This window comes from Heloderma suspectum, chromosome 7, assembly GCF_057233095.1.
Source record: "Heloderma suspectum isolate Gila_16-S chromosome 7, 16-S_ref, whole genome shotgun sequence".
NCBI lineage: Eukaryota > Metazoa > Chordata > Lepidosauria > Squamata > Helodermatidae > Heloderma > Heloderma suspectum.
This window is the reverse complement of record NC_139464.1, coordinates 109,944,625-109,958,084: the sequence shown is the minus strand read 5'-3', so window position 1 is coordinate 109,958,084 and position 13,460 is coordinate 109,944,625. Positions and strand designations below refer to the sequence as shown.

Below are 13,460 nucleotides of genomic sequence, written 5' to 3'. Positions count from 1 at the left end.
AATAACTTCTGAAGGTGCTTTTGTGTTCATAATTAGAAGCACAATCCTATGCATGTCTACTCAGATGTAAGTCCTGTTGTGTTTAATAGGACTAGTCTTTGCACAAAACGTTTAATAGGCCCGTCTTTGCACAAAAGGTTCCCTTGAGATCTCCAATTTTCTTGAAGAGATCTCTAGTCTTTCCCATTCTGTTGTTTTCCTCGATTTCTTTGCATTGTTCATTTAAGAAGGCCTTCTTGTCTCTCCTTGCTATTCTCTGGAACTCTGCATTCAGTTGGGTATATCTTCCCCTTTCTCCCTTGCTTTTCGCTTCCCTTCTTTCCTCAGCTACTTGTAAAGCCTCATCAGACAGCCACTTGGCTTTCTTGCATTTCTTTTTCTTTGGGATGGATTGAGTTGCTGCCTCCTGAACAATGTTACGGACCTCCGTCCATAGTTCCTCAGGCACTGTGTCTATCAGGTCTAATCCCTGAAATCTATTCCTCACCTCCACTGTATATTCATCAGGGATATGATTTAGGTCATACCTGAACGGTTTAGTGGTTTTCCCGACGTTCTTCAATTTAAGCCGAAATTTTGCAAGAAGCAGCTCATGATCTGAGCCACAGTCAGCTCCAGGTCTTGTTTTTACTGACTGTATGGAGCTTCTCCATCTTTGGCTGCAAAGGACATAATCAATCTGATTTCGATATTGACCATCTGGTGACGTCCATGTGTAGAGTCGCCTCTTGTGCTAGAAAGGCCATAGGAAATCCTAATCTACAAGCATAACCTATTTACTAGACCTATTCATCCTGGCAATGATAATCTATACAAAGATACAGGATAACTTCATAATGTACAATTATCCGAAATAATCAGTCACCATGCCAATATGATTAAAAGACAGGAAGGAGTTGAAATAAATTACTAGATGTTATGGGGGGAATGACAGAAATCAGATTGAATGAGATGTGAGATTTTATTTATGTCCCTAAAAACTTCCAGCTTTTGACTTTGTCATGATGTGAATATCAGTTTGCATTCTTAACAGGGATAACTCAAGAAAATGTAGCTTTTCCAAGCTAAAATAAAATGTTTAGATTACACAGTCCTTGCTGTGCATTGGATCAGCATAGATCTGGCCAAATGATTGACCCAGCCAAATGTCTGAGGGTTTTTTTGGGGGGGGGGATACGAAGACCCTCCCAAACCATTTGGATGTGGGAGGCAAAGTTTGGGTGGGGGTTTCTTCCTATTAGAGGAAGAGACCTGGTGAGGGCAGCCATATTTTCCCCAATGCAGTGAACCTGAGAACAGTTTTAAAGTGTGTGGCAGCAAAGGTGCTAAGTTGCATTTGGCAAGTAAGGGTGCAATCCTATGCATGTTTAAACACCCAAAGTCCTACAATTCCCAACACTGGGGCTGCTGGGATCTGTAGGACATTATTCTGTGAAAACATACATAGGATTGCACCTAAGTTTTGTTTTTCCTTTTTAAAGGGAAATTAAGAAGAAAGATCACCTCATCACTTTAATGCCACCCCCCACACACACACACATACAGAGTTGCAGAAATTGTTCCCGTTCACCTCCCAAGGGAGACATTCAGTACAGCTCTAGATCAGCAACAGTAAAATAAAAATAAAGAATTTAGATAACAGCTTCCTAACTGGAGATAATCCTTCCTATGTTCCTTTTGACTTTGCTTCTTATACTGCTCAGTAGAATGAATTGATCTCCAGCGTTCCAAGGATGTTCCAGTGAATGTTTTTTCTGCATCCAGCTCCTTAAAATAGGGTAGGATATGACATGACAAACTGAAAATTCACCTGAAAATCCATTTGGTATGCAAAACCTTGACTAACAGCTTAAATAGAACCATTTTTGTCTGAACGTGAAGTACATTTCTTTTCTATGTAAAAGAGAAGAAAAACGCAGTTTGTCAGGAAACGCTTAAAGCCTGCATTTTATGGCTTGGCACTGTCTACAGTTATATTTATTTTTTCCTCTGTAGTGGTTTAGCTGTATCAAGTGCTGACAGCGGGTGTCAATAACAGGTAATTTGCTAATATGGATACAGCTGAGGAACAAATCCGGGATATATGCACAAAGCAAGCATGTTTTCCTTATATCCACATGCATGCTAGCTGGTCCCTTCTGGAAGATAGACTGTCACATGCTAAATTTAGAATCAAAGGGAAAGATTCACTTGTGCAAATGGGGGCGGGGAGGATATGACCAGAGACCCCCCAAATTTGGGCTTTGCTTTCAAGCCATTGAGCTTTCCCATCCCATAAGTCTTCTCTCTGTATAAGGGGACTAAGGTAAGAGAAAGGATCTGTCTTCCTTTGGGCTCGCTTTACTAAACCCAGAAAGTGCATGGAAGATTTATGCTGCTTCTGCCTTTCTTCAAAGGCCCTTAAACAAGACATACCCACTTTTCTCCAGATCTCTCCACATGTCAGTTGACTGGATATCCTTCCACTTCACTTGTTCCGCCTTTTGCGGAAGACAGAAGTAGCACAAGCGTCTCACGCTGTTTCTGCCTTTTGACAACACCAGCACAAAGGGATACAGACTACCAACCCTCCACCATGTTCTCTGAACTTCAGGAAGAACTCATACAAGGGATGGTCACCAGAGGTAGTGTGGAACTATCATCATGGGTGACCTTTATGGAACAGCTATGTGTATGATCTAAGCAGCTATCTTACACCAAATCAAGCTACACGGATCTAGCTAAGTTCTCTATTAGGACTGACAGCAGCTATTCAAGATCAAAGACAGAGGTCTTTCCCAGCCCTCCAAGATAAACATGAGACTTTATGCATGCAAAGTATGTGCTTTCTTTTCTTATGGAAAGCAGAAACTTTTAAGATATGTCACGAGCTCTCCACTAGGTGGCAGGAATTTGATATGGAACAATGTCTCATTCTCAGAAAATTTTCTTTCCGAATGTCAAAGTACTGATGTTTTCTATTTACAATCAAATATCCTTTCTTGTTAATAGGTATTAATAGGGGTGAAAGATGCAAGCTTTTTTGCACATAGAAGGGTAAAGCCAATGTTATTTGAATGATTACAACATAACGCAGGAGTGTATGTGAATTAGTTTAATAGTACAACTTCGGATGTTCCTGTTCATTCACCAGTGTTAAGAAGAAGAAGAAAACATTGCAACTTAAGCAATGTTTAGGGCTGATTCATACATGCTCGTATATAACTTGATTACACACATAATGGATGGTTACTGAATGTATGAATGGCACCACTGAAAAATGTTGTGTTTGAGGTGATGATTGGTGATAAGAAGGTTCTAACTATGGTCTCAGATCTTCAGTAAGAATGGTGTGGGTGCCTGATTCTGTCTGGGAATCAGGCGGAACCCCCTCCCCCGCCTGCATCCCCAAGCTCTGCGCACTGAGCCCCTGCCCCTGCTCGCTCTCTACCCCTGCTTTCTCCCTGCCCCTGCTTGGTGAGTGGCCTGCACTCACCCCAGTGGCCTCATCAAGTTCCGCAGTCACCATTTTTTAAAAAATAAAATGGCGATCGCAAAAATGCGCATCTGAAACATATCTGAAAATGTAGATTTTTGCAAATGTGCATATTTGCCTATGCACGAAAATGCGCATTTTGCAGAAATGCACATTTTTTGCCCATATGCAAATATGTCATTGACAAAATAAACATTTTGTGCATATGCAAATATGCACATTTTGTGATCGCCATTTTGTTTTTCAAAAAATGGTGACTGCAGAGCTCGACAAGACCTCCAGGGTGAGTGTGGGCTGCTCGCCGAATACGGGAAGGGCTTGAGCACAGTCCAGGGACTGGCGAGCGGGGGCAGGGCCTGGGCGGGCACCCAGAGAACCTGGACAGGGGGGAGTTCACACATCCCTAATCTTCAGTAGCCCTAAATACCTAAAAGCCTTCCACATTATTTAGGCAAGAACACCACTTAATTGAATTTGTGACCAGTTTGTTTCCTTAGGAAAGTATTGAAAAATAAGCTCTACTAGTCACAGTACCCAATGTTAGGAATTTGGAGACATTTTAAAATGCAAGCAGTATAATTTAAAGGTGAAGAAAACATGATAATCCATTTGTAAATGACATGTTTAGTCGTTTGATATTCACAATTATCCTCTTTTTTAAAAAAAGAAATGATGCTTTTTCTTTGACAAATTGATTCAACACCTGTTTTTTAAATTTTCCTAGGTCCGCGTGTTTACATTTTCTGTTGGTCAACATAATTATGACAAGGGACCCATACAATGGATGGCCTGTGAAAATAAAGGTAATTCTGTATTTGTGTTTCTTTATCACAACACTACCACTCAGTGCCACCTAGATCTCTTCTAAGTTTTGTAAACCACCTGGAAAACTATGATGTATGGGTGGAAATATATATGTCATAAATATATGACTCTTGTGTGGGTGGAAATATATATGCCATAAATATATGACTGTAGAAAATAGTAAATACCTTCATTGCTTAGACCAGATCAGAAGCAAATCTGGAGAAGTGTTGAGCGTAATTTAATTACGGATGAGAAGATTTCTATGGTTCCATTCCCTTTATTGTTCCCCCCATTCACAGTTCCCTGCATTCTGCTTCCCCTCAATTCTGGTGCCCCACCAAGCCCTAGCTCTTGATCCTTGGGCCTTGGAATTCTGAAGAACTATCAGCCCTACTGCATAGATAAAACACTGCAGACAGGTGATGTGATCACATGCAGGATTGCATCAAGATTCTTTTTATGTGGTGTTTTAGTGATATACACACATGTGCACTACACATTGCAAAAACACCACACAAAAAGAATCTTAATGCACATGATTGCATCAAAATTTGCTTTTTGAAGTGATTTATCAGTGCAAACATGTTCACTGGTAATTCATTGGGTGGTGGGAGATGAGAATGAACCTAATGAATTGAAGAGTGAGGAAAACTTTGAGTCCACAGCTCTGTACAAAATGTGGAAGAAGAAGACGAAGAAGAGAAGCTCCGGAGATTTCTTAAAAGTATCAGTTCCTCTTTTAGAAGCAACTCCAGGTAATTCAGAGCTCTAAAATATGGAGAAGAATGTGGAAAAGTAGAACTTCATTTCTAAATCTAATCCTCAGCACACTTCAGAATTTGAGGCAGCCAAGGCCTCATTCACACATATCACCCAGGGCTGGCATCAAGGGTAGGCATGGCCGGGCACTTGCTGAGGGCCACACCCCAGCAGCAGCCCACTGACAGGAGCCCGCTGGACTTGCCCCTCTTCACCATTGGAATCAGCTTGTTCACCTGCCACTCGCTCCGGCCCAGACAATGGGGGTGGTGAGAAGGAGGAGCAGTAGATGTCACTGCCAACTTGCTCACTGGCTCTCTGCTTGCCAAGAAAGCAAGCGGTAGCAGTGATGAGAAAGAGGATGAGGAGCAATAGCAACTCGTGTCAATGGTGGTGAGAAGGTAAACTCCCTGAGGGAAGGACGGCCCAGTGTCTCACCCAAAGGCTCTCCAAAACCTGGCGCCAGCACTGATAACCACCAGCAGCATGTGAGTTGCTTCGCTGTGGCAAAGTCCCCATCCTTGAATACCAGTGTTACGTGAGTAAGCCAATCATGAGGGGGATTTGCTGCCTGACCTTTGGAGTCCTCCTCAGCCAGTGACAGTTAGTGTCGACCCCAGTCACATAGTTCTAGTATTACCCCATTTCAAGTGCTCTTGTGTAGAGGAGGCTACCTTGAGAAATCACCTTGAACACTGTTTTTGGTAGAAAGGCAGGCTATCAATTTAATAAATAAATATTGCAATTAAAGTTCCACATTTTGTTTTACGTTTTCTGTTTCAGGTTACTATTATGAAATTCCTTCCATTGGTGCCATTAGAATAAACACACAGGTATTTAAAAACCAACATACATACTCGTAAGTAAAACTCCTTGAATGAAAAGTAGCTATTATATAAGAGCTTCTGGGAGTCCAGCTCACAGGGTTGGTCTTGGACAACTTGCATGGTTTTGGACAACAAAGCATTTTCACATGTATTTATGCAGAATGATATTTCCAGAGAAGCATGTAAGAGTGTCCTTGCTGGATCGGATGAAGAACCCACTGAGGCCGGTGTTCTGTCTCCCAAGTGGCCAGATGGGTACCTTGAGAAGATCATAGGCAAACCGTGCTCTGCAGTTCGCTCCCATATCCGTTAATAGGTCCATCTTCCATGAATTTGTCTAATGCTTTTAGAAAGCCATCTGAACCAATTGCTCCATGGTAATGAGCCTACAATTATGGTAGTGAGCCTACATGTTAAGTTTACATTGTGCCCTTTAAAGTAGCAGCATGGAAGCCACTTTTCTGTGGGCTCAACTCATCATGCTGCTGGAGCATGTAAAGGCTCACTGGTTTGGGAAGATCTGGCTAGAAGTGGGCTGGGGTGGTGATCAAGTTGTAAGGAACCACCTATCTACCTCCAGTCAGCTCTACTGGATGACCTGCAGCAGAATATAACATGTATACCCTCTTTTTTTCAAAGCATGCAACCTCCTATACCCAGAGGGGACATCATACCTCAAGACCAGGAGTGGGGAACCTGTTCCCCTCCAAATGTTGGTTGACTACAACTCCAGACATCCCTGGCAATTGGCCATACTCACGGGAGCTGATGGGACCCCCTGGGGAATGCAGCACATTTTCAGGAGCCATGAGTTTCAGCTTTCCATCGGAGAAGCTCGCCATGCTTTCCTTCCAGCAGTAGAAGTTTAGTATTTCCAGCCACCCAAACTGCTATGCTAATCGCAGAAGCTGGAGAAGCAGGGAACATATGGGAGCTTCTGTCCAGAGCAGCTTCTCTGCTTCCCACCTCCTTCCAGGCTAGCTGGTTGGTTTTAGGAGGGATTCAGAGGTGCCCTACTCTAGTTCTTTTCTAATGCCAGGGGTGAATTAGTTTCCCAGTCCAGAGATCTTTATATACACAAGCAATGGGCTTCATGTGTGCAAAGATTCTATGTGCTCACCTGCAAAAAATGCCTGCTGGTGGTTGAAGGACTGAGTAGATTTAGAAGAGTTCAGAAAGTTTGAGAAACCTTGTGCTGGACCAGGGGTGGGCAACTTGCAGCCCTAGGCTTCAAGCAGCCCTTGGCCTAATTTGAAAAGACCTCTGCAAATGATTATGTCATACCTTGGGCAAGAATGATCTGTCCTTCCCCTGGCAGCCTGCTGGATAGGGAGGAAGAGGGGAAGGGGGTGGCTGAGAGAGAGGGAGAGGGAAGGAGAGAGAGACAGAGAGAGACAGAGACAGAGAGAGTGGGGGGAGGGAGGGGGAGAGAGAGAGAAGGGAGCGGTAGAGAAAGAGAGAGAACAGGGGTGCCCTCCACTTTTGTCTCTGTCCTGCCCACCTCTGGAATGAGCCCCCTGCAAATTACCCCTGAGGAACTGTGCCCCGAAAACAGAAAAAAGGTTTTGTCATCCCTGCCGTAGACAAACAGCCTAGCCAACAACATTCATATTATTGATTGCAAAACATCATTGCACAATTGTCTCTAGTTAGAAGGCTTTACACCTGAGTGTTATTTTTGGACTTAAAAAAATCTTAATGACTGACAAGCTGACTCAATGTTTGCTTTGTTTTGACAGGAATACTTGGATGTTTTGGGGAGACCAATGGTTCTGGCTGGAAAACAAGCCAAACAAGTCCAGTGGACCAATGTTTACCTGGATGCACTGGTAAGATGTCCACTGGTATTACATAGTTAAAGGAAGTATATTTTGAAATATAAAATCATTAAAAATAAAATTAATTTCATGTAAATGTGGCAGTGTAGTGGTCCTGTTAATGTGGCTGATGCAAAACAGAGAGAGACTGCAAACATTCTGGAGGATGGGCTAAAAATTCAAAAGGATCTCAGTGGAGTGCAAGGCAGATAGCAAAAGAATTCAGTTCACCAAGGATAATTGTAAAGTATTACAGACAGGAAAAAAAGGGAATTAAATGCTCTCGTATAAGAGGGGGAAATGGCTGCATTGCCACTGTCCCAAGAAAGATGGAAGTATCATCATGGATAAGTAGCAGCACTTCCATGAATGAGGAGGACTTGCGTATGTGTTTATGTGGCACAACAGGCCACAGCTATTATCAACAGAAGCGTTGTTTTGAGTTCATATGTCTCTATTAATTCATGGTAAACCAGTACTGCTTTCCAGTGGTGTAATGGTGAATTAAGAAGTGCAGGACAAAAGTGCACGTTGGGGCAAAAAATCCCAATTTCAAGTATAGCCTGATGGGATCTGAGCTAGCGGTGAGTGACCAGGAAAGAGATCTCGGGGTTGTGGTGGACAGCCCAATGAAGATGTCAACCTAGTGAGCAGCCTCTGTAAAAAATGTAGGGATGTACGAAAGGTGCTTACCTTTCGCGAATTATGTTTATGGTTGGGGGGGAGGCGCTCCGTTCCTCCCCCCCCCCCCCGGAATCCTGGCTGGCCGGCTGTGCTCCGCAGCGATTCTGCGGAGCCACCGGCCGGCTCCACCAGCAGCCGGACATCCGGCCGCTGGCTAGCAGGGACGCAAATGGTGGCGGCCGTAGCCGCTGCTGTTTGCGTCCCTGCAGTCAGCTGTGATAGGCTACGTAAATGTTTACGTAGCCTATCACGGCTGACTTAAAAAAAACAAAAATGCGCGTATGCAAATGCTGGCAGCCACGGCCGCTGCCATTTGCGTTCCTTATTTTGGCACGTCTTAGTCTATGTAAACATTTATGTAGACCAAGACGGCAAAAATAAGGGGAATGCAAATAGCGTAGCGTCAACGCTATTTGCGTTCCCCCTATTTTCGCCGTCTTAGTCTACGTAAATGTTTACATAGACTAAGATGTGCCAAAATAAGGAATGCAAATGATGGCGGCCATGGCCGCCGCCATTTGCGTACGCGCATTTTTTTGTTTTTGTTTTAAAAGTCAGCCATGATAGGCTACGTAAACATTTACATAGCCTATCACTTTTTTAAAAAACGTAGCCGTGATAGGCTACGTAAATCTTTACGTAGCCTATCACGTTTTTTGTTTTTTTTTTAACTGGAAATGGCGACGGCAGCCAGTCGGAAGACCGGCCGCCGCCACCGCCCAACTGCCGCCACAGCCGCCACTGCCACCGCCAGGAAGATCCGTCCAAGGTAAGTCTCATCCCGGGGGGGTGGCGGGCCGTTCCGCCACCGATTTCAGGGCCCCGAATGCGCTGGCATTTGGCCTCCCCAAGATCTCTGGCGGAACTTTCATACATCCCTAAAAAAGGCAAACTTCATGTTAGGCATAATTATAAAAGGGATTGAGAACAAAACTTCCAACATCATACTGCCTCTATACAAATCTATGGTGCGACCACACATGGAATACTGTGTACAGTTCTGATCACCACACCTAAAATAAGATACTGTAGAGCTGGAAAAGGTGCAGAAAAGGGCAACTAAAATGATCAAGGGATTGGAGCATCTCCCCTATGAGAGAAGGTTACAACAGCTGGGATTGTTTAGGTTGGAAAAAAGGAGGGTAAGGGGAGACATGATAGAGGCCTACAACATTATGCATGGTGTGGAAAATGTGGAAAGGGGGCCTTTTTTTCCCTCTCTCAAAATACTAGAACCCGGGGTCATCCTGTGAAGCTGATCGGTGGGAGATTCAGGACAGATAAAAGGAAGTCCTCCTTCACACAGCACATAGTTAAACTATGGAATTCGCTACCACAGGAAGTAGTGATGGCCACCAGATTGGATGGCTTTAAAAGGGGGTTAGACAAATTCCTGGAGGAGAAGGCTATCAGTGGCTACTAATCTTGATGGCTGTGTGCTACCTCCAGTGCCAGAGGCAGTGAGTGAGCCTATGTACACCAGTTTCTGGGAAACATGGGTGGGAGGGTGCTGTTGCGCTCATGCCCTGCTTGTGGGTTCCTTGTTGACAGCTGGTTGTAGGGATGTAGGAAACCCCTACCTTGCTCCATTCCGGGGCATCCACGGTGGGGGGAAGGCACTCTGTCCCTTCCCCCAGAATCCTCTCTGGCCGCAGCTGGAGTTCCGGCCGCTGCTGGGCTGCTGTAGCTGCAAATCACTGCTGGGCTGCTGCAGCCGCAAATCAGCCATTTGCGTGGCTGCCTTTTGCTGTGATAGGCTACGTAAGTATTTACATAGCCTATCACAGCAAAAGGCAGCCACGCAAATGGCAGCCGCTACGACGGCCACCATTTGTGGCCACAGCAGCCCAACAGCGTCCAGGAGAGGAGCCAGAGCCGCCTCCGCCGCCAGGTAGGTCCGTCCCGGAGGGATTCTGTGGGGTGGCGGGGGGGATTGCTCCGTTCCGCCACGGACTCCGGGGGGCCGGATTCCAAAGAATCCGGCCTCACTGGAGTCTGTGGCAGAATTCTCCACCAATCCCTAGGTTGGCCACTGTGTGAACAGAATGCTGGACTAGATGGAACCTTGGTCTGATCCATCATGACTCTTCTGATGTTCTCATGTTCTTAGGGGCTTGTCATAACAGCCACCCTAGGCACACCCTAAGAAGAGTTCAAAAATGCAGACAGCTGTGTTGAGCCATAGGCAAGTGTGTACACACACACACACACACACACACACACAGTGCTGGGAAGACCTTGGTTCACGTCCCTGATCAGTCATGAAGTTCTGTGAGTGTCCTTGGGCCACTCACTTTCTGAGCCTAGCCTTCCTAACAAAGGAATCATGTGTCAGCCTGGACCTGTCCTCCACCCCACCCCCGCTCAGTTTACAACACTGGCAAATATCACTCTGGGAGATAACATCACCATTCCTGCAGTGAAAAATATGGAGTTGTGCTTCCCCCTCCTGTCAAGGACAACGTGAAGGAACTAGGCAGTTTAGGCTACAGAAAATAAGCATCTGTGGGGACTTGACCCTGACTATTTTCCAATACTGAAAAGAATGTCAGAAATTAAAAGGGCAAGGGTTCCCCGGAGGTTTGGAGAAGAACCAGTGGCGCTGAAACACAATATTGGGAGGTAGCTTTAGTTTTAGGAAGGACTTAACTGTAAGGCAATCCAGCTGTGAGACTCTTTCCTTGAAGGCTGAACAGGTACGCATCAGGGGTGCTTTAATTATCCTGTCTTGGGCCTAAGAGATACAGCAGACAATCCTCTCCTTCCAACCTTGGTTCCAGGAGAGTAACTCATTGTGTGCATGGAAGTGTGTGTGGGTTTGTCTGTCTATCTTCTTTGTCGTTTTTAAGATGCACACGCACACACAGACACACACACACATGCAGTCTTGATATCAAGGCTTCTCTTTGCACCAGGGTTTAGCCCCACTTCTGTTTCTAGTGTCAGTTCTTAAGCCTAGATCACATGAAATAAGAAGAGAATGAAGTGCCCCTGAGCAGTTACAGACTTGAATATCCTTCACCATTTAGCTCCTATGGAATATCCTCCAGATATGGCAGCTGTGGGGAAGGGGACTTCTGGTTCAGAGGGTGATGTTTCCAGACATTCCTGAACCATGCCCCCTCTTTTTCTAGAGATTAAGCACCACTTTGATTTTGAGAAGTATTCTAAGCAAGGTGGGCCTTTTCCTCTGCTTTGACTTGACATGAAGAAATTGAAGAGAACTATTTTCTGTTTGAATGGCTCTGCTAAGCAATTTGGTTAAACTGTATGGAAATCTTGGTTCAACACATAAAGACAGCAGACCTATTTTCATCTGGATTAGGGCCAAGAATTTTTTTCTTTGGCACAACCCAACATCTTCCTGGCTGCTTAGTTTATCACTGGGAACATGTAAAATGGAGATCTGTGTGGGAAACTACAAAAGTATAACAATTGCTATCAAAAGCTTTGCCACTTGAAGGAGATAACATTGATATACACATTTCAAATACTTCACTAGTGACGGTAATATACTAATCTGTAGGCCATACACTCATGCCCATATGACCAGTTGACATTCTACCTTTTCCTGTTAGGTTTACAGTGTGATGTCTTCCTTTATTTTTTAAAAATGTAATCAGTCTATTATGAGTTGTCCACGTCAAAGTGGGTCAGTCTTTTGTATCATTATAGTTCCGATGCTCAGAAGTTCATTGACCACTCTTTCTTGGTTGCTGATGAGGTACTTACTGGAAATGTCACAGAGAAAGTTCATATCTTCCTACACATCCTGTTCTTAAATGTCAGCACAAAAGCAAGAACGTGCAAGGAGAGGGGGAAAGTTGTGGATTAGGCAGCTCAATCAAAACAAAACAAACCATTGCACTGCTTCATCTTTCAATGAATTCCACACAGAAACTGTATTTATTTTGCCCTCTGCAATAAATAGCAATGAAATTATATAAATATGCTAGGGCATAGAACAAATACCCAGAAACAGTATTCCACTCCTTATGGCTCAGTCTGAAGGTCTGCCTCAGCTGCAGCGGTGCAGATAAAGGTTTGTGTGGCTACAGATACAATGGCACACTATTGTTTGCCATTGAAATATAGTTTCCTTCATTTGCATTGCATAGTTGCAAGGGATCCTGAGCTTCTGTGATTACATTAAGAATCACACTCAGTATGTTCTCATTTCTCCTGTTCCCATTCCACATCCAGTCTTCAACTCTACCCAAAGCACAGTATGGGTGAAACTGCACATTACATTAATTGCATAGCAAGTAGATGAGGCTTATCAATTTTTTTTACTCTAGAGTAAGTGCACATGGCCCTGATTTGGATCAGGACCATCACACACCAAGAGGGGTGGCGTAAGCCTTCTCCCCCACTGTCTGTATCCTGAAAGTCCCGTCCCCTGTATGGGGGTTAAACAACAGTGTGCCATTATATCTGTAGCCACACAAACCTTTATCTGCACCATTGCAGCTGAAGTCGACCTTCAGAATGAGCCATAAGGAGTGGAATATTGTTTCTGGATATTTGTTCTATGCCCTAGCATATTTATAAGTCTCCATTGCAGGATTAGGGCCGCAGTGGCTTAGTGGTTAAGACACTGAACTGCAGACCAGAAGGTCGGCAGGACAGCAGTTCAAGACCCGAGTGCCGCGTGACGGAGTGAGCTCCCGTCTTCAGTCCCAGCTCCTGCCAACCTAGCAGTTTGAAAGCAAGAAATTGCAAGTAGATAAATAGGTACGGCCTCGGCGGGAAAGGTAACAGCGTTCCGTGCACCTCGGTGTTTAGTGTTTAGTTTAGCCACATGACCACGGAAGCGTCTTCGGACAGCGCTGGCTCTTTGGCTTAGAAACGGGGATGAGCACCGCACCCTAGAGTCAGACACAACTGGTTGGGGACACCTTTACCTTTTATCGCAGGATTATTTTTTTAGTTCCCATGTGGTGGAGGGGGATCTTTGGGATGTAAACAGGGTGGAGGTTTAATTCTCCCTTTCCGATGTGCACTGGTCCTGATCTGAATCAGAGCCATGCACACATAATCAGGATTCTAGTGGAGCCTGGAGTAAAAAGAAAACAGAAAGAAGGATAAGCC

The 13,460-nt window shown here is 44.6% G+C and overlaps 1 protein-coding gene across 1 annotated transcript in view; it reads left to right on the top strand.

Moving 5' to 3' along the window:
* CACNA2D1 (calcium voltage-gated channel auxiliary subunit alpha2delta 1) overlaps positions 1-13,460 on the top strand; it is a 555,905-nt gene that overhangs the window by 453,506 nt on the left and 88,939 nt on the right. The window contains exons 13-15 of the mRNA XM_084811840.1: positions 4,200-4,278; positions 5,825-5,874; positions 7,608-7,697. Coding sequence (XP_084667966.1) covers positions 4,200-4,278; positions 5,825-5,874; positions 7,608-7,697 — 219 coding nt within the window. The remainder of the gene's footprint in view (positions 1-4,199; positions 4,279-5,824; positions 5,875-7,607; positions 7,698-13,460) is intronic.